The sequence below is a fragment of the Centruroides vittatus genome, unplaced genomic scaffold (genome assembly GCF_030686945.1).
Source record: "Centruroides vittatus isolate TY-2023 unplaced genomic scaffold, ASM3068694v2 scaffold_576, whole genome shotgun sequence".
In the NCBI taxonomy this organism is placed as follows: domain Eukaryota; kingdom Metazoa; phylum Arthropoda; class Arachnida; order Scorpiones; family Buthidae; genus Centruroides; species Centruroides vittatus.
The window spans coordinates 3,254,623-3,282,007 of NW_027122713.1; the positions used below are offsets into that span (position 1 = coordinate 3,254,623).

At 33.5% G+C, this 27,385-nt stretch overlaps 2 protein-coding genes across 2 annotated transcripts in view; one reads left to right on the forward strand and one right to left on the reverse strand.

The window, feature by feature from the left end:
• The first annotated feature begins 185 nt into the window (after positions 1–185).
• Positions 186–18,572, forward strand: LOC136989472 (epidermal growth factor-like protein 7). The gene is made up of 8 exons (XM_067287626.1): positions 186–373; positions 15,596–15,727; positions 15,793–15,911; positions 15,982–16,077; positions 17,219–17,341; positions 17,417–17,499; positions 17,581–17,761; positions 18,166–18,572. The coding sequence occupies exons 1-8, from the start codon at positions 255–257 to the stop codon at positions 18,210–18,212; spliced, it is 900 nt and encodes a 299-aa protein (XP_067143727.1). The 5' UTR covers positions 186–254; the 3' UTR covers positions 18,213–18,572.
• Positions 18,573–19,652: 1,080 nt separating this feature from the next.
• The window catches only part of LOC136989473 (1-acyl-sn-glycerol-3-phosphate acyltransferase alpha-like), a 37,382-nt gene continuing 29,649 nt past the window's right edge, over positions 19,653–27,385 (reverse strand). The window contains exons 3-6 of the mRNA XM_067287628.1: positions 24,252–24,433; positions 23,201–23,296; positions 23,056–23,128; positions 19,653–22,979 (exon numbers count right to left, since the gene is read on the reverse strand). Of these exons, the coding sequence (XP_067143729.1) occupies positions 22,861–22,979; positions 23,056–23,128; positions 23,201–23,296; positions 24,252–24,433 (470 nt within the window). The 3' untranslated portion in view covers positions 19,653–22,860. The remainder of the gene's footprint in view (positions 22,980–23,055; positions 23,129–23,200; positions 23,297–24,251; positions 24,434–27,385) is intronic.

The following is a 27,385-nucleotide window of genomic DNA, read 5'->3' on the forward strand; positions in this document are numbered from 1 at the left end:
AACTACCCAAAATTATACAGTAACTGCATAATTAACTGTAACTATATATATTTTGGTATAAATTCTAACTATTTTTAATTCGAGCTTATGCGGAAACTTAATGACAGTCTAGATTTATGCAGACTTTAATGCAGAAATATAAACTTAAATACTTAATTATTTATTATTATTTTGATTCATTTTAGGAAGTAAATGGTTTATTTCTTTTTTATTATTATTATTCATCTCGGAAAAAGAAGCTATTAAAAAGAAAGATGATCACATGGATGTTTTTGTTGATTGGATATTTGGCACTTCTGTCGCCTGTTTTGTCGTCAAAAAATCCAACTTCTACTTCGAGACCTTCAGTTCAGTCGACACATCGACTTATGGGGTAAGAAAATACACTTTTACTAATAAACACGCGTTAAATTCGATCGTTAAGCACGATTTCTTGTATTATATATTCTTGTCTCTGATATATAATGCATAATACTGTTACGAAGTAACCTATACAAGTTTTTATGGTAGAAATTTAGCTTTTATTGATTTTTAAATAAATGATGAAGAATAAAAGAATATCAATTTTCAAAATTAATATGCATTAATTACTATTATAAATATCAGTGCTTCCTGTTTATAAATATCGAACGTCGAAGCTGTTCTCAAGCTGCTATTTTAAAGCTTTTATTAGATTTCCAATTCAATTTTGTATAAACGATTAAGGTTTATTTGATACAATTTGCGTAATAAGCGTTTGAGGCAATTTGCCCGTCCTACTTGTGTAAATGTCCTCGCGGCATAGCTTAAAGAGAAAAGTGAATCTTTAAACTGATAGTTGGAATAAAGTGAGGTAATAGTTTTGATGTGGCTAGAATATTTTTCTTTTCTTAGCGATGAATTACATCAGGGAGTAAGTAATCGCGCATCTCTCCAGAGAAGATGTTACTCCAGTCCACATAGGTTATAGGAGTGATTCAGAAATACGAACAGATGGTTATGGATTGATAGGAAATCCAGAGCGATTGTACTTTTCTATGAGAACTTTTTAGATACAAAATCGTGCTAGGCACTTCGGTTTATGAATCGAATCCACCTTGCCTGATTTTTTAAAAATCTTTCCTCACATTTTTATTTTTTTATTATCAATTCACGTTCTTGAAATCTGTAATATTATTTTTAAAGTAATACTTAAACATATCGGATTCGACTAGCAGATTGTTAGCTTATTCAACTTGTAATTTAATATGATACTTATAAAAATTTTATCAAATGAGAACAATAAACAGAATTGTCCACTTCACAGTTTGTGACAACTGTGCTTATTTTCTTTAGAGAATTGATATCGGTTAATATATAAATACAAGTTAAATATACATATATATGATTCAGGTTAATCTGTTATTATCAGCATGTTCCATCAATTTTCTACATTTGTCCGAGCTTAAACGTTTACTTATACATAAAATTAAATTAATTTAACTAACATTTCCTGAGATATTTTCTTATCGCACTTCATTCGAAGATTTAAAAAAAAAAAAAAAAAGTTTTATTCTGTGCAACGTGTATCACTGGTAATAAATATCACTCTTATCACTGAATTTGCAGTAAAACTTGTCAGGCCATCCACTTATTCGCTGACTTATCAAATTCGTAGGAGAAAATAAGGAAGAATAAGTATAAATTCGGAACATACTTACGTTAATTAAACTTTTAAGAACCCTCCTAAGTTAAACATTTTAATATTTTAGATAACAGTTAGATTACAGCCGGAACTCAAGAATAAACTGATTTTAAAAAAAATTACCGTATTCGATTTTTTATAAGGGTTTATTGTTAAATGATTCGAAGAAGTAAGTTACGGAGAAGAATTATATGAGATAGTTTATAGAAGGCATCTAGCATAGGTTATAATTGATTGCACAGTTAGGAGTATTGTCAATTTGTACTGTAATTTTTTTCGGTATAACAATATTATTTTAACATTAAAGGTTAGAAAGTATAATCCTTCTTATCTCAGTACATTTTTTTTCTGTTTATATCTGTTCGAGAACTTTAGGATGTTTTTGCTTTGATTATTGCTTCTGTAAGAGAACGGGGGGGGTAAAAGGCGATAGAGTTCTGTCATCGACTTTCCCCAATCAAAAATAAACATTCACTTTGTGGGTGGAGTCGTCGATGCACGAAAGCATTGATTTATGTCTCGGTCGAGACTGGCTTTTATTTCTTACATTAACGACCAAGGTCAGTTGCAGTAAATAGCGAAACCAACTGTTTATCTAGCTTAGTGAGTGAGTCTCTTTGAATTCCGAAACACGAGAAAGTCCCAATTTCACACACACACACATCAGATAATGCTCTCTTCTTGAAAGTTTATGTTGTTTGCTGGAATTGTTTTTCCGATACGATAAATATCGATTTGTATTTAAACTTCTTAATGCCTCGCGTTGATATACACCTTAATTTTTTCTCATACTCTGTTGGTATCGATACGAAAAATTAATTAAAAATATAAATAAATTCTTTCATTCGGATATTTTATAGATGAAAATCCTGCTTCGGTAATCGATAACATCATTAGTCATTCAAGATGATTCATCACAAACCGCATTCAGATTCTTTAATGGTAAGAAAAAATATATATACCGGTATATATTGCCAGCTTGAACAAATGGATTATGTATAGCTTTCAATAAATTGCCTTTATTGGATAGTTGAAGGCTAAATGATTTTCAATATGGTTATAAAGCATTCACTATAATGGTTATTGTATATAGAACCTCTATAAATTTATTTTTTTAATACCATATGACTTAATAACAGATCGAAAGCCATTTTTCTCTGTTGAAATATACGCTTAATCGAATTATCTATGAGACTATGTACAGTGATATTATTTAAAATAAAGAAGGATTCGTTCGATAATCGAATTTAAATAGTTGGAACGTGGATTTGGATCTTTACATCATCTCCTGCAGTAGATAAATGTGGTATGACACCGCATTCACCATTAATTTTTTGTATTTCGAACGCAAGTATCAAACAGGCCCGTTAAGATCTAACAAATTTGTCGATCAATTAAATTATTATCATATTTAATTTTCCTATTAAGCATTATAGATTAATTTATGCGAGATCATCGACATTCTGTGATCGAGTTGTGTGGTCATAGGGACCATCCTTGACATGTCACGAGGCAACGTGATCTGCCAAGGCCAAGCAATTCGGGAGGAGGAGCTATTTCTCTTAATCTAACAACCAATCTAGCTAATAGCTCCGAATGTTTCGCATTATGCATCTGTTTGATATAATAAAGGCTCTTTGTATTCGTTTCTAATTGCAGTAGGTCTATTCATTTTCTGACCAGGTAGAAATATATCCCCGTCTAGCGACGAGAACCGTTAAAGCTACGAAATTAAGTGTTTCGAACTGTCAGGATATTTTAAATTACTTTGCTCTCTCCTCGGATCGTTTCCTTCTTCTTTGAACTTTCTTTCAAACTCTTGCTACAACTTCATGAAATTGTAGAACTATAATTTTCGCTTGTTGCTAAGCGTGTGATATTTACACGCGACTAGGGTACGTCACGAACAATAGCTGCTCCATCACTCCTTGTAACACGAGATAATTATATACCCGGTAATTTTCGTGAGGTATGCTTAATTACCAGATCTACGGTCCTGATGTTTGAAAAGCGATCGAGCGTATATCGAATTGGAGAACTTAAAAAAAAGAACAACTTTTATAGGCCTAATATTTTAGGACAATAAAAGATCCATAACACTTAAACGTGACAAGCAAAGGTAACGAACAGAAGCGATCTCTTTAAGTTAATTTTATAAAAATCAGTTCATTCTTGACACTTCAATAGAATTAAGCCGACCCACTTTCGAGACGAATTCTTCTAATATTTTCTATCGCACTTTATGGTAGCACACTAATAGGCTAATTCATTAATGGAGTCCGGTACCCGTGTTAATATTTCACGAACTTTAAAAGCTTCCTCGTTCTCGTACATCATCGTTATCTACACTTCTACTTGGCACCAAGTTCAATTTGAACGAAGCATTTCAACTGTTCGACCAGATAACTCAGTTAAGAATTCGAAATTCATTTCTGACCTTTCGACATCTCTCTTTTTTTCTTCTTATTTATTGATAGGCCGTTGTAACACTAAACCGTAAGATTGAATCATCAGAAGATATTTCTTTTCGTTGGTAAATATTTCATATATATGGATTCCGAAGATGTTATAACGCCAATTTTTACGTGATATGTTATATAACGATTTTCTTCAATACATAATGTATCAGATACTCTCAGTCTCTCTCTCTCTCTCTCTATTTATTTCCCCCTCTCCATGAGATCTCTATCTGGTAATATATTTCGATATTCTAACTCCATTAAGTTCTTCGCCGAGCATATATTTAGATATATATTATTTGTAATTCTTAACCAGCATGACCTGTCACATAGTACAAATACCGTGTAATGCTGTTTAATTAAGGGAAAAGTAGCGATTTCATTAAAGCAAACTCGTTGCATATCTGAAATTTCTAGATAAAACCCAACGGAAGAGGCTTCTGCACCGTTCTCTGTACGCTGTTCTTAAATTAATTCAGTAGCTGCGCGACCTAACTTCCAAATTTGCTGATTTCCCCCTCTCTTTTTCTTTTCTTCTTTTTTTTTAATCCGGGAAATATATCAAATGATTTAATAAATAAATTTGAATTTAATTTTCTCCTTATCAAACTCGCGTTTGACGCATTAAATTGATTTATAAGTTTAGATAAATTTTAATAGTTTAGTGAGAAGTGTCGTGTGTTGTTGCTTGCTTATATACGTGCAGAAGTTTATTAATAACGCCATAATCATTTGTCAATGTGCATAATCGTGTACGGGAGCAATTTTAGAATACGCTCGCTAATGACACTCTAAGTAACATTACTTTTACAGCGTAGAGATTAAAATATATTTAATTGTTATTTTGAATGTCTGGAGTATTTGAAGCGCTATTACAGAAAATCTTGATGGAATAATATCACTGTTAAGATTGATCGCGTCCAAATTTCTCTCACGGGTGACTTAAATTAGAGAAGTTCAGTCCACGTGACAAATCTGTGTCTAAATTTGTCACGTAGACTGAGCGAGGTTGGCCTAGAAGTTAGTTAACCGTCGTAATGACTAAATTGCTGTGTTATTCAAGTGCACTATTAGTTACAAACTTCACAAAAATTGCTTTTAAAATGAGAGCATTGTTATTCGCTACTCAAATTACCGGTATAACTACACGAATTCACTTTACAATTCATACTTAGAAATAACGTGGGAACTGTAAATAAATGCGGTTAACTGACTTTTGGACCCTCCGATATTTATGAAATGGTAAATCGAGATTCTACTATAGTTTTAGGGATATCATAAGAACATAGGGATCATAGTTTTAGGGATATCATAAGGGATATTTATATCATATATCATTTATATATGATATAAATGATGATAATGTTCATGAAAGGTTAGAAGTTTCTATGTTTAAACATGGAAAGCTTCGGGTTAAAACGAGATATTTTCATTTAAAATAACACTCGGAGTAATTTTACAGAAAATTCTTTTTTATGGAACGTATTTTAATTACTATATATGCAAAAAATGATTTGTAAGAGTCTGTCTGCAGAATTGATGATGTCTAACAGTAGGCACGATAAGATAGATATGAATTCAATATTGAAACGTGAGATAGGATCTAGAGGGTAGATATCCTATGGCGTGAGTAAATAACGTGTTACAGAACAAAATGTAATGTAGCAGAAAAGTCTGTTGGATTTCTTTAGATGACAGATGGAAGAAATGAATAAAACTTGGTTAGAAAAAGTGTGGGATGAACGGAAAAGACAAGTGTGTGTGTGCGTATCCGAGGTCAATGAAAGATTCGATCAAGATCGAAAGATACCAGATTGAAATTACCGAGCAGAAAAACTGTCATTGTTATCAAAAGAAGAATTTGCGTTATAATTCTTCAGTAAGAAAGGTATAATTATCGACTTTGATCTAACCATAAAATTAAAATTATAACAATAATAATTTTCTTATACTTAATGGGCTTATCACATATACAGCCAAGATTACCCTTAATATGTTAATCTATATGCATATACAATATATTGATATGCCAAGATGTACAGTACTTCGGAACTTTAGTCCCTCTTCAGTTGGCGTTCTTTTAGCAATGCATATCACACATGTAAAATAACCCAAGAAAAGAAGCCCAATGATTAAATCATTAAGCCAAGAAACTCAAGAAAATAATTCAAATAATTCTGTGATTAGAATAAAGTTAATAATAAAGTGGGATAGAAGCAATGTTAAATATAAGTTAAATCCGTTCTGATTGCTCTCATTAACACATTAAATCGTTAATGATATTTAAGAATATGAACAATTAGTTATATATTCAAATAATTATAAACTTAAAACGGTAATACGATAACTCAAAGTGGGGTCATATTTAAGCGATTTCAATAGATTCGAACATAATTTTACGTAATTTTATATCTAGATTTTAGTTTTATATCTAGATATTCTCGATTTATATCTAGATCAAGTTTAGCGAGTCATAAACAGCTCTTTCACAAGAAAAGCTTGGCACTTCCCCTTTCAACAGTCAAGCTTATTGTACTTGATGTTACTGTACAATTTCGATCGGTTAGAGCAAGCCAGAAACCAGAGTAGACACATTATTACGTACAGTACTAGCGTTATCTACGATCAAGAGATATCCAAAGACTTCATTACACATTTACAGAGTAGTGGGTTAAGACTAGGGTCGATATATTATGGAAATTCAAATAATTCAACCCCAACTAATTTGAAGCCCGATAGGGCATGCAGGCGAAAGAATAATTTGATATAAATCAACGACATTCATCTTTTTAAGGTTTTATTCTAAAGACTTGCACTGGAATATATTGAATTTTATGAAATACTTTAAAATGTTTCGGTTTCAGTTAATTTATGGAGTATTTTAAAAGTGTGTTGATCTATGCAAAGCAAGTAATTAGAAAATTGCCATTAAATAAATTAGTCCGAACGTTTATAGATTTATAGAATTATTCGAAGAATCGGTGCGTAATTAGGTATGATTGTAAGTAGATCTAATTATGCGACATTTGCATATGTTATTCAAACTGCAACAAGACATAATTCATCATAATTTATATTATTCTATGCAAATAATAATAATGTATGTCCTGTGTAAATCATAAAAGTTCAGATTGTCGAACAAAAAAAAAAAAACCACAAAATTACTGTAAATTATTTTTATTTCTCTTTTACCATACATTAATTATTCATGGTTATTATATAACCATGAATAATTAATTAGTTTAGAAACACGTTAACTGTATAATAAATTATATTTCTTTTTTTATAATAATGAAATATTAGTTTATTCAGAAGTATTTACATAAAATTCGATTCATAAAGTCCTTGCTTGTATTCCAAACTTTTCGGGGTTTCTAACCATAGAAGATGTGGGTTCCTCCGCATAACTGTACGACATCGTAAACTAATAACGTCTGAATGTAATTACAGAATTATTTATAAATTATGATATACGCAACGGTACAGTTGCTTTATCCTTTCCAGTTTCGGGCCCCTAGAGACCAGGGGCCTCTAGGTATGTTCCTCACGCATCCAGTGGGAAATCAGGTTATTAAATTTTATTAGAGTTTTATAATAATCATAATGCATCAAATAGTTCTTAAGCTAAAAAACTAAACGATAAAAAAGCACCAGTACTTACTTTTAAAGAAACCTAAACAATTAAATAAAAAAAGCGCATGGCTTCTTTTAATGAAATGAACGTTTCTTTCCCTCCTCCTTTTTCCCTTTTTTTTTTATTATTTACAATTTCCCTCGGAGAATACATTAATTCTATCTAAACTAATGAAAATTTTATTTAAATCCATTTATAAGTTAAACATTTCTGTAAACATACTTAAAATCTTTTGAAGTAAACGCGGAATCATTCGATTTTTCCAGGAAACAGAATGAAAACTAATTAAAATAATAAACCGTTTAAATGATAAAAACCTCATTCGCGATTTACCCCAAGTAAAATAAGAAATTTAATAAGCATCCTCCTTGGTAATTCATCTTCGTTCCTCCTCATCCGCATCATTTTTGAAAACTTTTAAACTGTTTTTCGTGTTCTGAAACGTTAAAATAACACAAAAATCTCCTCAAAAACAACAACAAAAAGGGGAGGAAATAAAAAAATAAGAATAAAAATAGAAAAATAAAAGTACAATAGCCAGAACGAGAGATTTGATTAATGAACCATCATAGCAGAAATGTTTTCTCAATGTAAACACCCTTAATTAATGAAGATACAAAGTCCGCTGGGTTCTCATTCATTCAATTAAAAATTAATGCAGTAATTTTTAGAATTTTATTAACCGAAATTTATGCGACGTTATTTTATTTTTGGTTCATAAATTACCCCCGTGCCACGTTATCTTCGTATATAATTCTAATTTATTAGATTAAATAACAGGCAAGATGCCTGAAGAGAAAGAGAGAGAGAGAATTTTCGTCTTGTCGAAATTTTTATGTATAAAATAGGAGAAGGAGGGGAAAAAAGAGGAGAAGAAAGATATTAGAATTTTCTTCCTCCGACACGTTACGCGCTTGTAGTCGAGTTTTTGATCGAGTTAAGATTAGTTTCTTAAAGAATTGACAAGAATAACGGTTTGCAGATTTACAAGCCGTTCGTAGGGGGTTATGTCGAGAAGTATCAGATAAATAACACAAAAGTAATATTAAGGGGTAGTGCAGCTGGCTACATTTACGAGTAAACTATGCCAAAAATCAAACTGCTACTCACTACAGCTTATTTATCTAACGATATTAATTCTTCCACGTTCCTTTTTCGAAGATCAACCCCTCTTCCTCCCTCCGTTAAGGTTCAGAAATTTAATTTGAATATTAAATGGTACATTCTGCCTACGTATTCTACAACTTTTGAAGAGAAAATAGTTTAAGTTTCTGCATTTTTCTTTACTTTCTTTTTTTCTCTTTAAACGTTAAAGATCACTTTGATCGAAACTTTCTGATAAAATTTTGACACGTAACGCTTCGAGTGTGCATTTCTTTTTTTAATGCAGTGTAGATTCTTTCTAGTCCTCCTTAAATTAAACTCTTGTTACTTTTTTTTTATATAATAAAACCTCCATAATGGGGTGCTTTCCAGCAGCGAATAAGAGAATTTAAGCTTCTTTCTATGTATAGTAAAATTTTATATTAACTTAAAGTACAGCTATTAAGTGCATTTATCACCTTGAGTTAAATTATGTACAAAGTGAAGTCTATCGTGAATAATTTAATTGTTTAACATTGCAAAAACGATACTTTCATTTTTTTTCATCGTTAAAACAATAGCTTTGGTAGATTCACTTTATTTTATTAAAGTTTCTTGATAGAAGAGACTAAATTTATTATTTTATACGTGAATTTTTAAAAAAAGGTCTCTTAAATAATCAATCCTAAACACTAAAAAATGCATCTTTTTTTGTAGTCGGAGCATCAGTTTTCCCATTTGTTACACGTTTTATCTTGTGATAAAATGTATAATCAATTGAAAAATTGTTTTATGTTGGAACAATGTTCAATGTAAAGTTAATAGTGGCAAGTCCAACGTTTAAATTTAATATTCTTTAAAATATTTATGCTATTAATTTGATAATTTTAATTATAAATTACCGTTAAACTATTTCACATAATGTGCTATTAAGATCATTTATTTTCTATTAAATATCCATTAAATTGCATTTTCATTTCAGGAAATTGAAAATGGTTTCGGGTAATTTTAAAAATTAAAATTAATAATGGAGTTAAATAAGTGATTAGTTTGTATTTTTGACTTATATTATATATTATTTACTTAAACAATTTTTATAGTAGAGAGTTGTAGAATTTGTATAGTAGAAGGTCGAAAAATTTCTATGGTAAGGTTTATACACTTGTTGCAGAATGTATATGGTAGAAGTTTGAAGAATTATTATGGTAAGTTGCAGAATTTGGGTGGTAGATGTTTGTACACTTATTGCAGACTGCCAGAGACCCTTCCTCCTTTACTAAATAATAATGGAAAATGTATATAAACTGTCTTTAAGAATAGAAAGAAGCCTCCTCGTAACTTGAGGCCTAGCTGTTAGCTTATTTAGCTTATAGGGTGCATAAATTTCTGCGGTAAAGGATTGAAAAGTTATTATAGTAGAGGAAGAACTCTGCACCGAAAAATATCACAAATGGCAACAAAATTTTACAGTAGAGAGTTGCAGAATTCGTGTATTAAAAGTTTACAGAGTTTCTATTTCTGTAGTAGAGAATTACTGTATTATTGCGGAGGATCGTTAACTCTCACATTTTAAATCAGATACAACTATAAACGGACTCATCATCTAACAATTTATCTCATTTTAAATGATTTTTGACGTTAATGACGTGTTTCCCTCTTGTCTCACCTGCGAATCGAAGGCAGAGTGTTAGATATAATAAAGATTTATACCTGTAACATATAAGGATCGAATATCGTTCTTAAACACGATATTGATTATAAATGATTTCAAATCACCCTTGAAGTGTATGACCTTGGTTTTAGTGTGAGAAAGAGGCGTGGCACGGGATAGAAACTCCAACGGAATATTAATTTAATTGACTTCCCGATGAAAATCGTTCCACCTTTTAAAAGCAGTTTACAAGCTTCGCGTAAACTGGTCTACAGTTTGCAGGTATCGAGTGGTTTACAGCAATGTCTGTAGCCTTACAGGCATTAACACACGTTCTACAAGGATATGAAAATTTCTGGTGAAATTTTTACTATCTTGCTAAATTGCTTCGCGGTAGTTGTTTACGAAGAAACAATACTAATGCGATTGTCTGTGTACTCGTTCGATTAGGTCAGCTAAGTTCGTAGTAGAAGATGAATAAATTGTTAATCTGAGAAATACAAATGTTTGGTGCAGAGTTCATTATTATTATTTTCTAGTCCTTACTTGTGATTTACGCATAATAATTAATGTTTTTCCTTTTGTTTTTCCTAATCTACAGATTTTCTCCATAATAAAAACTGCATACCTACTTTTTCACCCCCCCGTATTATTCGGAAACGACAGACTGTATTTTTGCATTGTCACGTCTTTTTTCAATGATACAATAAAAATCCGTTCAAAATATTTATCTTTTGACTATAAAATATAACAATAATCGATTAAGTTTCCTGTTTGTTAATAACAATGAAGTAATTTTCACGATTGTTAACGCTCCCCAACCTCGTTAAACGGCACAAAAACAAAATATATTATTGCAATAAATGCCTGTTAACCTGTTTATTCGACTGATAATTCGATATCTTGGAAAATTTCTGATATTGTGCAAGGAAAAGAATTATAAGTGAAATGCCTGTAATGTTTGCGTTGTCAAATATCGATTTTCAATTGTGCACTAGAATACGGATGTTTTTCTTCATTAACACCCAATTCTCTCACGGATTTTCCTATATTGGATAGAAACAATACTTTCAAATAATCGAGTTAAGTATGCTTATGTATACTTGACAGTTATTCTACTGTGTTAAACGTAAAAGAATTGTGTAATCGAGAGGGGGGACAGGACAGGACGGTTCACTTGGATCGGTGAAGTTCAATTATTTTTCACAAGTCAGAGGGACGGTAGATCGATCAGGAATCGATCACCATAGTGAGCACAAATCTTTTTTCTTGCTATCCACATGACTAAAATGAACAAAAGTGGATCTATAATAAAGGAGAAAATCTATTTTTTAACGTCATACGTGGAGAGTATTCGATTTATAACGGTTGTAATAAACCTTAAACCAGAAGCAGAAAGACTTTTTAAAATTGAATTAAATAGGAATTACTTTGAAATCAATCTTTAGGAAATCGTTTCCTTTCTTCTACATTCTAATTCTAAGAAAATTTACTATCTTGAATTAAATAATATAAATGAGTACTCTCCTCATTTTAGGATTTCGGAGTCACTTACTTTTATAAGGTCTTAACAAATAAACAAAGGTTTTATTTTCGTTTCTTAAACAATAAAATTGATTTAAAAAATGCAGGTTTTTCCACGATGCACAAGAAATGCTTGAATGAATAATTAGTAACAAATGTTTATGAGGCTCCAATGAACACGAGGCCTTCTTCAAACGAACCTCCCGTTTGAGGGCATGCGTTTAATATAAGAAGGGAAAGAAATTGCTGCATTTTGTTTTTCAAGTTAAAGAATACTATGAATTTTCTCGCTTATAAATGCCAGAAAAAAGGCTAAAATTAAAAATGGAGTGCAGAAAAGAAGATAGTAAACCTTCTCTACTCATAACTTTATCGAATGTGAAAAGAGGCACATTATTAGAAATATATTCGATATTTTACAAGATAAAAGAATAAAGTAGTAGCCCTTACCAAGTTTCATGTAACCGCACAACATAAAATCCTAGTCAAATCAGAAAGGTATTACCCAACCAACATTCATTTTAGCATCAAAATTGCATTTAGAAAAGCTGGAAACTGGGGCATACAGGAGAAAGAAGAAAAGAGAAGAAGATTGCATGTTGACTGGAGGCAAAAGTTTCTTCACCTACATCAACCTTGTTACTCCGTATTTTGTAAATAATAAATTTTCTCTTTACCAATAAAAGCTTTATTATTATAGACAATGGCGAAGGATGTTAAGAAAAAAGAAGAGAGTTTCTATAAGATAAAGGCTTATATAATGCCCAAAGAATTTTTTTGACAGACACGTGAAGTATTTTTGTACAGAATTCCTAAAAGAATATTGATAGAAGGATCGATATGTATCTATAACTTTCATAACCACGCATGAGAAAGCCGGAGTTATAGTAATAAATAATAGGTTCTACACGATCCTCTTCATTAGCTTTCGTTCATTGGTTGTTGGTTTGATCTTGCGAAATTATAGCCCTATCACGAGATCTCTCTTTAAATGTAAAGAATCATTAATAGACAATATGAAATAAATTAGAAATACTTTTAAAATTATCATTATATATATATATATATGGACTCTAATAAATCTTTATTAAGTCCGATTCCACACGATTCCCCCTCTATCTCCTCACCCCTCGACCTCCCTTTAATGCGCAAGACCCCCTACAAAATTTCACAAATTTTCGAGAAAAGGCGTAGGAGTTATTAAACTTAAAATTAGGTGAACAAAAACGTGTTCCCCACATGCAGGGAAAAAACCCCAAATTTTTTTGCATCTTTCGATGTTTGAAGTCCAAAATTTTGGGGGTCATTTTTTTGACTGACCGCCACACTTTCGCTCTGTTATATATAAAAGTATAAAAATATAATCTACTAAAGAGTGAAAACGTTAATAACGCATTTAGAATAAATTAAAATAAGCAAAAAGTATAAAATTGGCATGGCATATAGGCCCACACGGCAATACACGAAAAAGTGCGTTTAAATTTAAAGGAATATGATAATTATCGAATTTAGTTAAATTACTCATTCCATAATTGAAAATACGAAGATAAACAAACGAAGAGAAGTAAGTTCTCGAGAGTGGTGAGCGTGCTACAAAGCAGAAGTCTCCACTGATTCTCCACATTAATGCCTTTGAAGTTTGGAAATGCAGAAAATTAAATATCTATTAAATTAAAATTAAACAGAAAATTAATAAGTGAAATGGATAAATGAATAAAGTTTATATTTTATTTTTATTGCGTTCCATTCATTAGCGGCCAGAGTATCGCATAATAGGACGAAAAGTATTAAATATATGATGCAATTAAAGCAGGAATTCTGATTAAAATTCAACACAAACGACACTTTACGAGAATCGGCCAACGAAAGTATATTATAATTATTATAATTATTATTACCATTATTGCAGCATTCGAAGAGCATCGACAAGTAATTGGTAAGACCTGCAATACGTTCGGACCGACAGGAAAACGGTGGTCGATTTACATAAATCTGTGGATTTACAGTAAGTGTGGGGAGTTTCGACTTGTTTCTGCAGTTAAACGTCATAAGTTAAATATAATAAAACTCCCGCTCCTTTAAATAAGGAGAGAAGATCAAGATTCTGGCAAATTTTCGATGGAATACGTTCGGAAAATGGAGTTTTCGCCTTATTTATGCTGCCACGTTTCAATCCTTATTGCGAAATATATGGAGGAGGAGCGAAGGATTTAGGAGGTTCTATCGTTTTATTACGTTTTTGTGTGTAGAAACAAATGTAATAAGTTAAAATGAAGAAAGGTTCAGTTTTTCGTTACGTTTTCGTTATTTTCGGTTATAGATGCTGTAGATTTTAAGAATATATGAAATTATAGCTAGATGTAGGAGTGTTCTAGATAAAATTTGCGGGAGTAGTTCTAGAAATAATTCCGTTTTCTTCTTTCAATTGTCAAACTGAACTGGCGAAGCACATCATCAATCACGAAGTTTTGAATATTTTCTGGTTTGATCGATCAGTTTTTAAGAATCGACCGACAAAACATATTGATTTGTGATTAAACAGATTGATCAGTGCATCGATGAGCGCTTAAAATAATTGATTTGCTCGAATTTTATACATTTCTGATCATATAAGCCACATATAGTGCTATCTGTTTCAATTTATTTATTTTGCTTTCTCGAACATATAACTTAATTGGTATCAACTCGAAAAATTCCGAATACGTTAGGAGGGAAGAGAAAACTTCAAACTTAATATTCAAAGAAGTATTCTACTCATCACGCTCCATTAAGAGCCAAGACATTTCTCTAAAGATTTCTCATTTCCAAATGTCTGTTTAAAGCTCCCACAATAAATAAATAAATAAAAAGATTTCTCTAGGAAACACGTTCTCTACCATAAACTCGTATTATTTAAGAATTCTTCAAAAAGAAAGAAAGAAAGAAAAAGGTTTTGGATTATTTGAATTTCAAACAAACATCGAAGGTCGTTCTCCTTCGTCTATAAGGGCGTTTCCTGACAAAAGATCAGAATTTCGTCCTTGGATAATAAATCAACAGGTGCCCATTCCCTGGAAAGTTCGACCCCCCTATTGATTTCTATACGCCCCGTTCGAATCGAAACAATAGGGGGTGAGGATTTAATAAAATAAACACGGTATCCGTAAAGAGTGCATTCGAGATTGTTTATATATAAAGCTCTTAATATCGAGTGCGTTGTTTATAGCTGCAAAAAGAGATCCCCGCAAGTGAGTTCACGCGTGTGGTCCACGTTTGCTTATCCAGCAAAAGTTTTAAGTCGACCCTTTTTCTGTGATTGATTAGACAACTTAATTAGTCAACAGATAACGACTGTTATTAGTATCTATGTTTACAATGAATCGGATGTAAACCGAATTACGGATGCGTGTCTCGTCTAGGGGATGATAAATTTCGCTAGACTGCATTAATGAGGCTGGCCAGAAGAGTTGTTAACTGCTTAGAAAATGGTCCGGCGATTAAAATCGCCACCCCTCACTCGTTAAGATGGAAGTTATTTAATACCGAAAAAAAGATCGATTAAGTCGAAATTTACTATATTCTTTTTCTTTAATGGTTTACAGGAGACACGTCTGCGTGCAGAATAAAGTTGTCACTCGTCCGATCAAACAGGTGGAGTCTTACTGTAAACCAGTATACAAGACGTACACTTATGTGTGCGACAAGGAAAAATATCGCCTCTGCTCATCTTTCAGGTAAGGTAACCTCGCCGGAGATTTAAATAATACGGTTTTGATTTATAATTAATGCTTTAATTTAGAGTGGTATACGAAAAGGCTCTCAGGACTGTTCACAAAATAGCCGCTCAGACAGAAACCCTGTACGTTTGCTGCCCGGGTTGGACGCAGGTTTCTCAAGCGAAACACGACTGTACTCAAGGTATTTAGTTAAGTATCAAAGGTTCGATCCTTAAATTATTTTTCTGTAATTGTTACGATTTGATTCGCAGCTATCTGCACTCAAGAATGTAAAAATGGAGGAAAGTGTAAGAAACCGGATTACTGCCACTGTCCTCTGGGATGGACTGGAAAATGCTGCGATATAGGTAATTCGCTTATGATTAATACACGAGAAAACTTCACTAAAGGTGCGAACGATAGTGATCCTGAATACTTTAACATACTGACACCACTGACAGACGAAATGACACATAAACAAGACACAACAATGTCAAGAATCGCACATGGTTTTAATATGGCTTCTACCGTTTTACGAGGAAATTGACTTTTCATTTAGAACAATAGATTTCCCTTTGAGGGAATCTGTATTATTTAAAATCACGAATCGTCACCGATGATACATAAAAGTATACAGTACGCAAATTTGCATAATAAGTGATTGGATACTGGTAAAACTTCACCCCCATGCAAGCAGATAATGCAACTTCGCGCGTTACTCTAGCACATATGGGAAATCTTCGAAATTGTAGTAGTTCCTCGGATCCTTATATTATTTAACAAACGACAACACATTTGATAGGAAATCAAAGGAATTCCGTTTGTTAATTCCTTCACAGTTTTCGCACTTCTAATTATTAGAATTTATGTATTTCGATTATTAAGATTTCAATTTAATACGTAATTTCCCGGGGTGCGAGATGAATGAAATTTGCAGATGCTCTCCACGGGATCTCGACAAAGACAATCGAAGAAGCCGACACTTACACACGATATTTATAATCGATAAGGATCGAAAGTAAACAGGCAAATAAATCCGACACCAGGCATTCTGCATGGGGGGAAGTTGTCGTTTTTAACAAATTCGGTAGGCACGAAATGTCTCGGGATTAAAACACACGCCATGCCAACTTTGCTGATGGAAGGAGGATAAGTTTTTACGAGGCAATAAATATTTCCGAGGATAATCTCGGGTGGAATTCGATGCGGTCCACACCTCACCGACGATAAACGTTTTATCCTATTATCTACCGTTTTAAATCCAGTGCGGGGACAAGTTTACCTTAATGAACTACGTAAAAGGGGTCATTATCGGGTCGACACGACGTAACTTTGGCGGAAAAAAAGCTGCAATTTTTCGCGTTAAGCACGTAGGAATGTAGGATCTCTTGGCGTATTTGATTTCTGTCGAGAATTTTTCGGGAAAGTCACTGTTTTTTTATAACAAATGAAAATGGTCTGAGTTTTCTTGCGGTGGAACGTCTCTAATAGAGAACATCGTTTTGACAGATGTCAACGAATGTGTCCAGGACAACGGCAAGTGCGATCATTCGTGTGTAAATATGCCCGGAAGTTACAGGTGCAAGTGTCACGAAGGCTTTGTTCTTCAGTCTGATGGTAGAAGGTGTAAAAGTAAGTCCAAAATTCGTATAGAAATAATTCATAGAGGGGGATATTGAAGTGTTCTTAACGGTGTGCGATTATCAGTTAATTTAGGATTATTTCCGGAATATCAGAGGCTGATTCAGGGATACGAGGATCTCAGCAGAAGGATGGCGAGGCTAGAAAAGGTATTTATGAAATTTGAAATATATTTCGACGCTTCTACCGTAATTTCATGGGATTAAAAGGTATTTCGCGTTCTTTTATAGTTGCAAGAACAGAACACGACCGAGTTATCCAAGAAAGTCGACTCGTTGGCTAAAGCAGTTGCCATCTTGTCAAAACCTCCATCACCCTCTCACAACTCATTAGGATCGATGGATTCACCTTTCGATCGAATCAACTCCCTCAGCGAACAAATCGCAATTCTGGAGGAGAGATTGGGAAGTTGTAAGTACTCTAGTTATTGATAGCTTTAATGGGAAATTACTCTCAACCATCCTCTAAGTAACTCGGTCTATCTAGTTTCTTTCATTAAAAAAAAAAAAAAAAAAAAAAAATCGCTCGACACACGTTAAACATTGGTTTTCGTACACGGCCTTCGAGACAAGCATTTTAAAGGCGACAATCTTTTATCCCGAGCCTTATAGTCCGAAGGGGTTGCCGCAAATAGTAACAAACTGGCACAATAGCCGCTTATAATCTACACGATTTTTCACGAGTAAACAATTGAAGTCGCGATACCTCTCCCCATTCGTCCGGCTTTACGCACGTTTCTTTTGTGCACGAGGTATACAAATGCCACTTTAGATAAAGCGTTTTCGACCATTATAATAAGGAAAAATTATTTTCAGGTTCATGCAATCAGCAGCTGGAAACAAATTACGCGCCTAGGGGTTGATCCCCCTCGTAAGAGCGTGGCGTTTGTCGTCGTCGTCGTAGTAGTCTTCGGATTCATGTATTAATCGTCGCCTCCGGCATGGGTTTCCTACTTGTCAACTCGTTTATATACATGTACACAATGGCATTTTTCTTCCGACTTACCGAAGATCTCCGCCTTTAATTCACACTGCCCCCCGATTTCGGTCCGGTTGACCGAAAAAGGTGTAGACTAATTTCTACGGAACACGCACCGTCGTCGATGATTTTACCGTTTTAAATGTGTGATTGTTTAATAAACGTTCTATACACGTCATCGTCTTGGCACCGTATTTCATGTTGGATTGTAAATAAGGAAGGGAATAAAACTATTCCGAGTCGAGTCTGCTTCATATATCTGATTAATGTGTTTTTTTTATGTTGGAACCGGAAAACTTTGAGATTCAATTTCGCACGCGACGAATACCAATCGGTTTTCGAAACTTTTTTCCCTCCTCCTCCTCCTCCTCCCTTCCCCTCTTCCTAAACTCTAGCGCCGAGGAAAGAACGTTTGGCAAAGTTGGGTAAAGCAAATTGCACGGGCTCCACCCAACCATCATCCGATTTCAACATCTGTTTTTGCTATTAATGTTTTTCCGAATCCCCACAATTCGTGGAACCGGTCCAATCATCTCTTCGCGTATTTTCCTGGTACGGGTTGATCCTAACGACCGCGACCGATCACACTTCCGAACTAACAGATATTTATCTTTCTCCCCCTTCTTCCTTCTCCGCATTCGAAGTAAACACGTTTGCCAGACCGGAGCATCCCTCCTTTGTTGCCGGATACACGAAGGGGAGCGCGCGCTCCGCGCCTTCCCAAAATGGAGACGGTTCTCGTCGGTTCCGCTTTTTCTTAACAAAAGCGGCGTTCGTCTACGTCGCGAAATCTCCTCCGATTTTACGGTTCTTCTATCGATCGGCGCTCCAACTTTATGGCGATTTCACGCAACGCGAACACACCCAAAAACGCGTAAGTGCCGCTAAGAAGTGGGCGCGATCCTTTTTTAAAAAGCCAGCTTACCACCAGACAGACAGGCCGAACTCTCTCGTAACTTTATAACAAAGTACGCCTAGTTATCCGATAACTATCAGCCTTGATCTCTCGCGCTTAAACTTTATCGATTTGTAAAGTTTTAGAGAGAGAATATACGCGAAAAATAGTGGAATTTGAAATCCAAGACGACCCTCCACTAAAAAAAGAAAAATAATAATAAAAAAAAACACTTGTTACTTCCAACAGACGCAAAAGTTTCAATTAGTTCTAGGATTTTACAAGTATGCAATTAATATTTGAAGCGATTTATTATTCAATAAATATGCCAACACTCGTGAAAATTTTATCGGGGTCTTTTGCGAATGGGAAAAATCTTCCAAAATTTCTCCAATTTCCGATAACGACGAGAAACTTCACGCACGAGAGTTTTAATTAAAAGCCTTTAATCACTTTCCAGATATACCAGAGTACACAAGATCTTTGAATTTTTAATATTTTGACACTAAAAATGCGAGGTAGCCCAGAAGTCGGTCGACGGCGTTGTGTTTTTCGTGCGTTAAATTCTGCACTTTAATTTTTTTAAAGAGCAAAGCTTTGCCTACGGAGTAACAAAAGCATCGGAAGAGAGTTTCTAAGACAGTTAACCGACTTTCGGGCCACCCGCATTTCCAATACGATGCCCGTTCGTAATATTTAAGTCCACGACACAGGAATAAAGGATTTAAAGCCAGGTGCCGTAACGGAACATTACGCTAAGCTATGATATGTGTCTTCATTCACACCCATTAAAATACAATGAGTTTAAATTCGGGCTTTCTATACCCTTAATAATACTGGTTTGACAATAAACACTCTCTCTTTGGCATCGGTAATACTGAGAAAAGTAATAGAGTATAATTAAATAAATAAATAAATATGTATATATATATAAATTATCATGGCACATTGGAAACAAATTAACAATCTACTGTATACATTAAATAAATGTAATTTTTTATGGATGTATAACATAACAGGCATCATCATCATTAAAACCACACACATTTATGATGATAATTTTAACATAAAAGTGATTAATTTAACACATTTATTACAGTAAATATCATTGACTTTTTACCATATATTCCGTTAGAAATTGAACAATGATTTCTCTCTTTCTCTGTTAAAATTAATTTTACAGCAGGTTTACACGTGACATTCCTATTATATTATAGATTATAAACCACAAGATTTCACATTATTGCCGAAATCAAATATCAAAAAACGGTAATAATTGTGAAGTGTCTAAATTTCTTGCAAAAATATAATAAATTTTAACTGCGAGGGAAGCTGCGGTGGAGAGTCTCAGTTTTCCCTTTTCCAATAGAAAAGGTGGAGAGTAAGAACGAGAAATTTAGCAAATTTAGAAATGCCGGGAGATTCTACGTCATTAATAACCTATGTCGTGGATGAAAATTCGTGTTTGACTCTTAACGCTTGCAAAAATTTGAATTCTCTTTACAATATACCCAAAACATTTACTTATACAAGATGCTTAATGATTGTTAAACTATGGAATATTTATTAATATTTACTAAACTACTTAATGTTTGAAAAAATAGAATGAATGGAAATAGGAATATCGGTCTATTTAGGAACACAAACGATAGGAATGAGACTAGTTCACGGAGGAAGTGCATACAAATTTGGGTGTGCACTTACCATAAATGCAATTATTTAGCGTTAGAGATTATAAATAAAGGGAAAAAATCTTTGGTGAGAGCGTAACAATTACAAACATCAAAATCAATAACTTAACAACAACAACAACATTTAACCATTCGTGGTGGAAATTACGAATAAAATAAAATACAAAACACACAAAATAATAATAATACTAAAAAAGACTAATACTTAGAACTTTGGAGTTATATTTACAAAATATATAACAAGGAATGGCAAACTTTATATTTTGTACACTAAAGGAATGTAAATTCGTGTGTCGAAAGCTAACCTAAAGCAAAGATCTTCCTCGGTTTCGCACGACGACAAATATGGCACTTTTAAATTAACTCTAATGATAAATATAGAACGATTTAATAAATATTATTAAACTATAATGGACTAGCATCTAGCAGCAACAACGACAACAATAATAATAAGCCGGAACGAGTGTTTAATTTTATCGACGGTCGCTGCCGAAGGCGATGGTGACGAAACGGAAATGCTCGATTTGATTTTTAAACATGTAGAGATTCGGTCTATTTAATGTCAAAAAATTTGTCTAGAATTTCATTTTTCTGGATCTCGTGTTGAATTCGGAATTTTTACGGACTTCTTGCCAAGAGATTCGTCACCACCGTCATAAAACCGTGTCCCAGAGCTCCTTCAGAAATACACTCGAAGACGTTACGTCACACTTATCTAGAAGCCTGGTAGATTCTAGATCCGAGTGTTCTGGATTTATATCCGAAAGCCAGGAGCTCCTCGAAAAACGGCTTTACGTTTGTGTCGGCGACTTTCGGTTAAACGGTTGCATGGGTTTTAATATAGTTATGAAATTATTCCGATTTGATAAATGCCAATCTGGAATTTATAATTTTAACTTTTTGCGTAACAATAACGATGCGCGTGCGGATCTCTGTTCTTTAAATATGCAAAAAATTCATTTGAAAACATGGCTGGTAATTAATTTACATAATGAATTCAGAAAACACAATAAGTAAGAACTTTCGGAATTCCGAATCGTCGAATAAATCGCTTTTCGACTTTTTATTCCACAATTCTGGGAGTTCCATTCGACATTCTAAAGTGTAGTGACAAATTCAGTGTGTAAAGCAGCATTCGTCACTACACTTCGGAATGTTTTCTCGATCGTAAATTAATTGGCAAAACCTTTAAGATACAAATAAAATTTTGCAATGCTCCACCAAAGTATCGTATTTCTGCTTCACGGAAACACACCGCTCCGTACATTGCAAACTTTTTAAGTATATATCGAATTTTAAGTCGCGCTATTTTTATATTTCGTAAATTATTTACAATATTAATAAATATCTAGTGTTCTTTCATATATACTGTATAAATTTAACGCACTAATAGCCAGATATGAATATTTCAACGGAGTTTAACAGTTAAGCAAACACTACTCTCCAAGTCTAATTATAAATTCCAGATTGTTTGTAAAATATTTCCTTCGTTATATATATATATATATATATATATATATATACGCGAAATTATGTATGGGAATTATTTATGGATTTTAAAATGTTTGACAAAATTAAATTTAAAAGAGAATCGGTAGATTTTAAATATGAATATTGCATATTTAAACGTCCAAAACAGATGAGCCTGCAAATTTTAAAGTTCGTTTTTCTATTGTTTTTTGTATACTGTAAATACGTTCTCGAAATTACAAAATCTCTAATCAAATGGCAGTTATCTTGAATCCGAATTATACGATAGTTGGGAATACCTTGTATGATCTTTCCATTTGTTGTTTTATACATGCTTTTTTTTATGTAAGACTAGAAAATTCTCGTTTAGCTGTACAAATCATCTCATCCACATAACTCCGTGTGTTTATGTTTATGTATATATGTATGTATATATGTATGTATGTATATATATATAATTTACGTTCTGGAATTCTTCAGTATTTACTAAACTCTTCGATCATCAGATTGCGGACTCTCTCCGTCAGCATGGGTATGTCGCCGATGGTTAATCCGTTCGTGGATATCGGTTGTAGAACAGTTATTGTCGTCTTTCCTTTGTTAAAAACAAAAAAATTAGACCCGGACAACACACGAAATGAAATAAAGGCAAATTTTAATCGTGTACTCACCCGTTTCGAATTTTCTCTCTCTAGGACTGTAGAATTTAGAATAAGGTGTGTACACGATAGGAATTATTGGTAACTGCGGACGAAAAAAACTCTTTAAATTCACTCTTATTTAAGTTTACGATACAAATTAAATCGTGTAAAATACCTGAGACTGAACCGCAATGTGAAAAGCACCCTTTTTGAACGGTAGAATGTGCCCCTCATTATTTCGTGTCCCTTCCGGAAATATCCAGCACTTGATCTGAAATGAATTCGTCATTGTTAAAAAAAAGGACAACTATTAAGTTATCGGCAATAAAACTTTATAAATTCATGTGTGGTCCTTAGTATTTTTCAAGGAAGGAGAGAGAGGGGGAGAAAACAGAATTATTAAATCAGAACATTAAAATGTAATTGGATACTCACCGGAAACGTCATCTCGCGACGCGATAGACGATCGCACGAGAAAGTAATTAATATAAATATTAATGTCGTGTTTGATCGGGTTAAACGACTGTCAGCCGAATGCCGAAAGAGTTTTTCGAATTCTTTCACATTCCCGGCTTTATATACACATAACAAGTGTTGGAATCGTGTCGAATTTGACCCTACCGGTTGCTTGAAAAATCACGTTTACAGACCTAAATCCCCCCCCCAAAAAACGCGGACAAATATTTCGTGTTCTTGTGTGTGGTGCGCATTTCGTTTATACCCCAAAATGGGGTAAAGATTAAGAAACGAAATTCAGCACGGTAGCTTATGTATACGGGATATTGATGCCGTTAAATTTTGGCGGTTAAAGGTCGAGAGAGTGGGGAGAGTTGTAGTACGTCCCGCATCTTAAAGAAAATTTTACTTGTTATTAGCATTTACAATTTTTTTTTTTTTTTTTTTAAACTCTTCCGTATTCTCAAAATTAAGCTTCTTGCCATTTTATAATAGTCAATAATATAAAACGTTTGTAACAAAATCTTGTAACAGATGGCGCCCCACACAAATTTATTCATTACGATTAATAATAAAAGTTGTTTTCAAAATAAAATCTCGTAACAGCCGGGAAAGTTACGCAACTCGTTGCTAGATTTTTTTAAATTGCATGAAATTAAATACAGTCTATTTACTTTAAAAAAATTTTTAAAATCCCCCTTTTTTTGGTGTTTATTTTAATTGGAAACACCGGATTTACCGCGCTAAAAGTATTCGTGGAAGCAAAATACCTTTTTCTCTTTCATCTCGTTCATTTTCGCATTGAGTAATTTCCGGGCCTCTTCGGAATTGGAGCGGTTCAGGAACACGCAACCGGCCAACCAGCAGAAGATTCCGAAGGGTCCGGACCAAAAAAGCTCCTGTTTCAACACCGGTAAACAGGGATGGAAAAAAGGCCAGATGTGCATCATACCTGAAAATGTACCGACACAGAAAGGTGTAAACAACACACAATTCTTAAATTGCTAAATATGAATAATTGCCTTGCAATATTTATAGACGATAAGGCGGATTGAAAGGACTTTCTTTAAACCCAAGCCAAATTTTTCATGTTTACTTCTGGCGAAAGAAAAAAACTGCGCGCAGTTTTTCCAAGATGTTCTGACCACTTACAGGTGAATTCTGTATAGTGGTTAAGCATAAATCGCGTACGTATAAACTATCACCAACTAAAATTAGCCTGTATATTTTGAGATTAGGCTCAATATCCTTCTCAACCAATGCGATCCTAGTACTTTTAACGTATAGAATTGGCAATTCTAATTTTAACAATACTAAAAAAAAAAAAAAAAACAACTGTTCCGTACGTTCGGCATTAGTAAAAGAAATTCACAAATTTCAAAATTCTGCCGTTTTCTTGGAGTTCTCCTTTTAAGCGAAGATTCTGAAAATCTTCGCTTACAAGAAGCAAATTCTTCTGATATAAGTCTTTTAGACATCGAGTTTCTATATAATCGAATGATACGATCAAATTCCTTGCTAATTTTAATGCGCTAAAATACACGTTAGAAACCTTCGCTTATTGTAATCATTATCGTCTTTGAATAAACAAGCATTTTTCAAGCCGCCTTTTTACCACAACGGCCTGGATTTTCAGTCGATAACGCGCGATCATTACCCATTTTAATGGGTGTTTTAAATGTTAAATCACTTCCGTGAAGCGCAAAATGGCATTTGTCGGTTTATGCCGCATCTTTATTTAATGCTCCACGATTTTCTTCTGGTTAATAACATTAATAATTATTAATTACAAGGAGAAATTTGTAATTATGTAATTATGTAATTGCAAATAAAAGTCAGTTAACCGGAATTTTTCGAAACTACTTTTAAAACGTTCCGATTACGTCATCCCAGGCTCCGAGATGAGTGGTTTGGCCAGGGAATGGGAGCCTCATATCAGGCCTACATCTGTATACAGGCCCAAAGTAGAATTAGTATAATAAAATGTTAATTAAAAAGTCTAGAAAATCAGTTTAAGTAACTTTAAACGAGTAGAGAGAAAAGAAACTGACAAATCGAGAACCATGTTAGAAGGTATAGAGGGGCCCCAGCCAAAGGTTCTATGGATCTAAGGCCGTGTATTAATGAGTTATACGCATTATAAAAAGAAAAAATAAACTAGAAATTAACACGAATCTAAATTAAAGAAAATGTGTGAAATTTGGACTCAGACAAAAGGATAACTCAATTGTGTTTTTTACTTTTTTTAATTAGGGCAGTTGACTGGTTGTGCCATCTATCGAGAGAAATAGAAAGTAGTCAATTGATTTTTAAATAAGTAATTCCACCTTGGATAAGCTTTACACAAATAATCAATATAATCGTTGAACGTACGAATAAAATTACGCTCTGAAGTTAATAATAAAATATATTAGTTCTTGAAAGGGTATAAATAATAATTATTTAGAACATTTTCAAACTTAAAAGTAAAAATACATTATTAATAATTTATTATTAAACAACAAACGAACGGCCGGATTCCTTTATCGGGCTATTAAGGCTGAGTAATTACTACGCAATTTGGAGGGAGGCGGGACGTCATTAATTGTTAAGTATAACAATTAAAAAAATAATTCATTATTAATTTTCTTTTGTAAATATTCTTTAAAAGAGAATTTATAAAAATGTCCGAAACACGACACGCAATTCCAGTTCGCATCACTAAACCCGAAAGGAAAATAAAATATAATAAAATTTTAGTGTTGTGTTTTTTATACATATCCATTATACAATACACAAAAACATTAAAAAACGTAGAGAATACACCTTTAACAATGGGCAGCAGTTTAGGGAAAATGCAAACATTTTCAACCGGTTTAACAAATCGTAGTTTAATGCCCGGAGAAGGCACCTTAACAGGATCGAAAACATTCGGAATTTCCCAAAATTTGATACCCGAAACGTATTTTAAACCCCATCCGTTCACTCAAACTAAGTCGGACAAACCAAGACCCTCTTTCAATTAATTAATATAGAGACTGCAAGGAACCAGTCGAAATCGACGGTTTTATTTAATTAAAATACAAAGAGCTCATTTAAAATTTGGCGTTCTAAAGTAAAATCATCAGTACGGCAAGTGTTTTCTAGGCCGTTTGCAATGATTCGAGCCTACCTGTTCTGTGGTACCACGAGGCACCCAGGATGGCAATTTAGCATCCCTAAGACTGACCAATTTCAACTGGCGGGACTTCGGATAAACGCAGATAGTAGTATCCGGCCGCCTCGTGACAATCTCATTGGCTGTTATAAAGCTCTTAACGTACCAACAGTCGTATGTTCGAATTTCTTTTTATAGTTGGTAGATATGTCGAAAACGTCATCAATCGGCATTAAATAACGAATTGGACGGTTAGAATTACGTTTTGGTCTCATCATATAACAACAGAATAAAAACAGATTGACACTAAAAGTGGTAGATGGTGCTGTGGTCAATATTGACAAAACTAATTTACTGAAAGACTAATGCAAAATGTCTTTTAATTAACGAGTAATTAGCAAACAAAGCAGCAATTCAGAGTAGTGGTGAGCAACGGGGGAAAAAACCCGTTGCTCACCACTACTCTTGTTGTTAAAACGGTTAAGAAAACAAATCGCTAGATGGCATGAGAGTGCCTGGCATGTTTGTTGTTTGGCCTTTCGGTAGTCTTTTAACATTGTATTTTTGCCACTCTCCATACTTGAATCATTGCACCATTGTCAAACCTGTCTTCGGCGGCATCAACTATAGCATAATAGCTTAATTTGATACCAGAACCATATTTTTAGTCCCAGCCTTGGTTTATTCAAACTACGTCTTAGTTTCAAACCCTCTTTAAATACATAAATTAGTATGTTAATTAAGGTAAATGGCGTATTTTACAGTACA

Bases quoted from the DNA above. Each gene is read 5' to 3' on its own strand.
- LOC136989472 (XM_067287626.1), top strand. From the start codon at position 255: ATGATCACATGGATGTTTTTGTTGATTGGATATTTGGCACTTCTGTCG. The intron at 15,728-15,792 runs GTAAGGTAACCT...GCTTTAATTTAG, and splicing joins CGCCTCTGCTCATCTTTCAG to AGTGGTATACGAAAAGGCTC. The intron at 15,912-15,981 runs GTATTTAGTTAA...TTTGATTCGCAG, and splicing joins GAAACACGACTGTACTCAAG to CTATCTGCACTCAAGAATGT.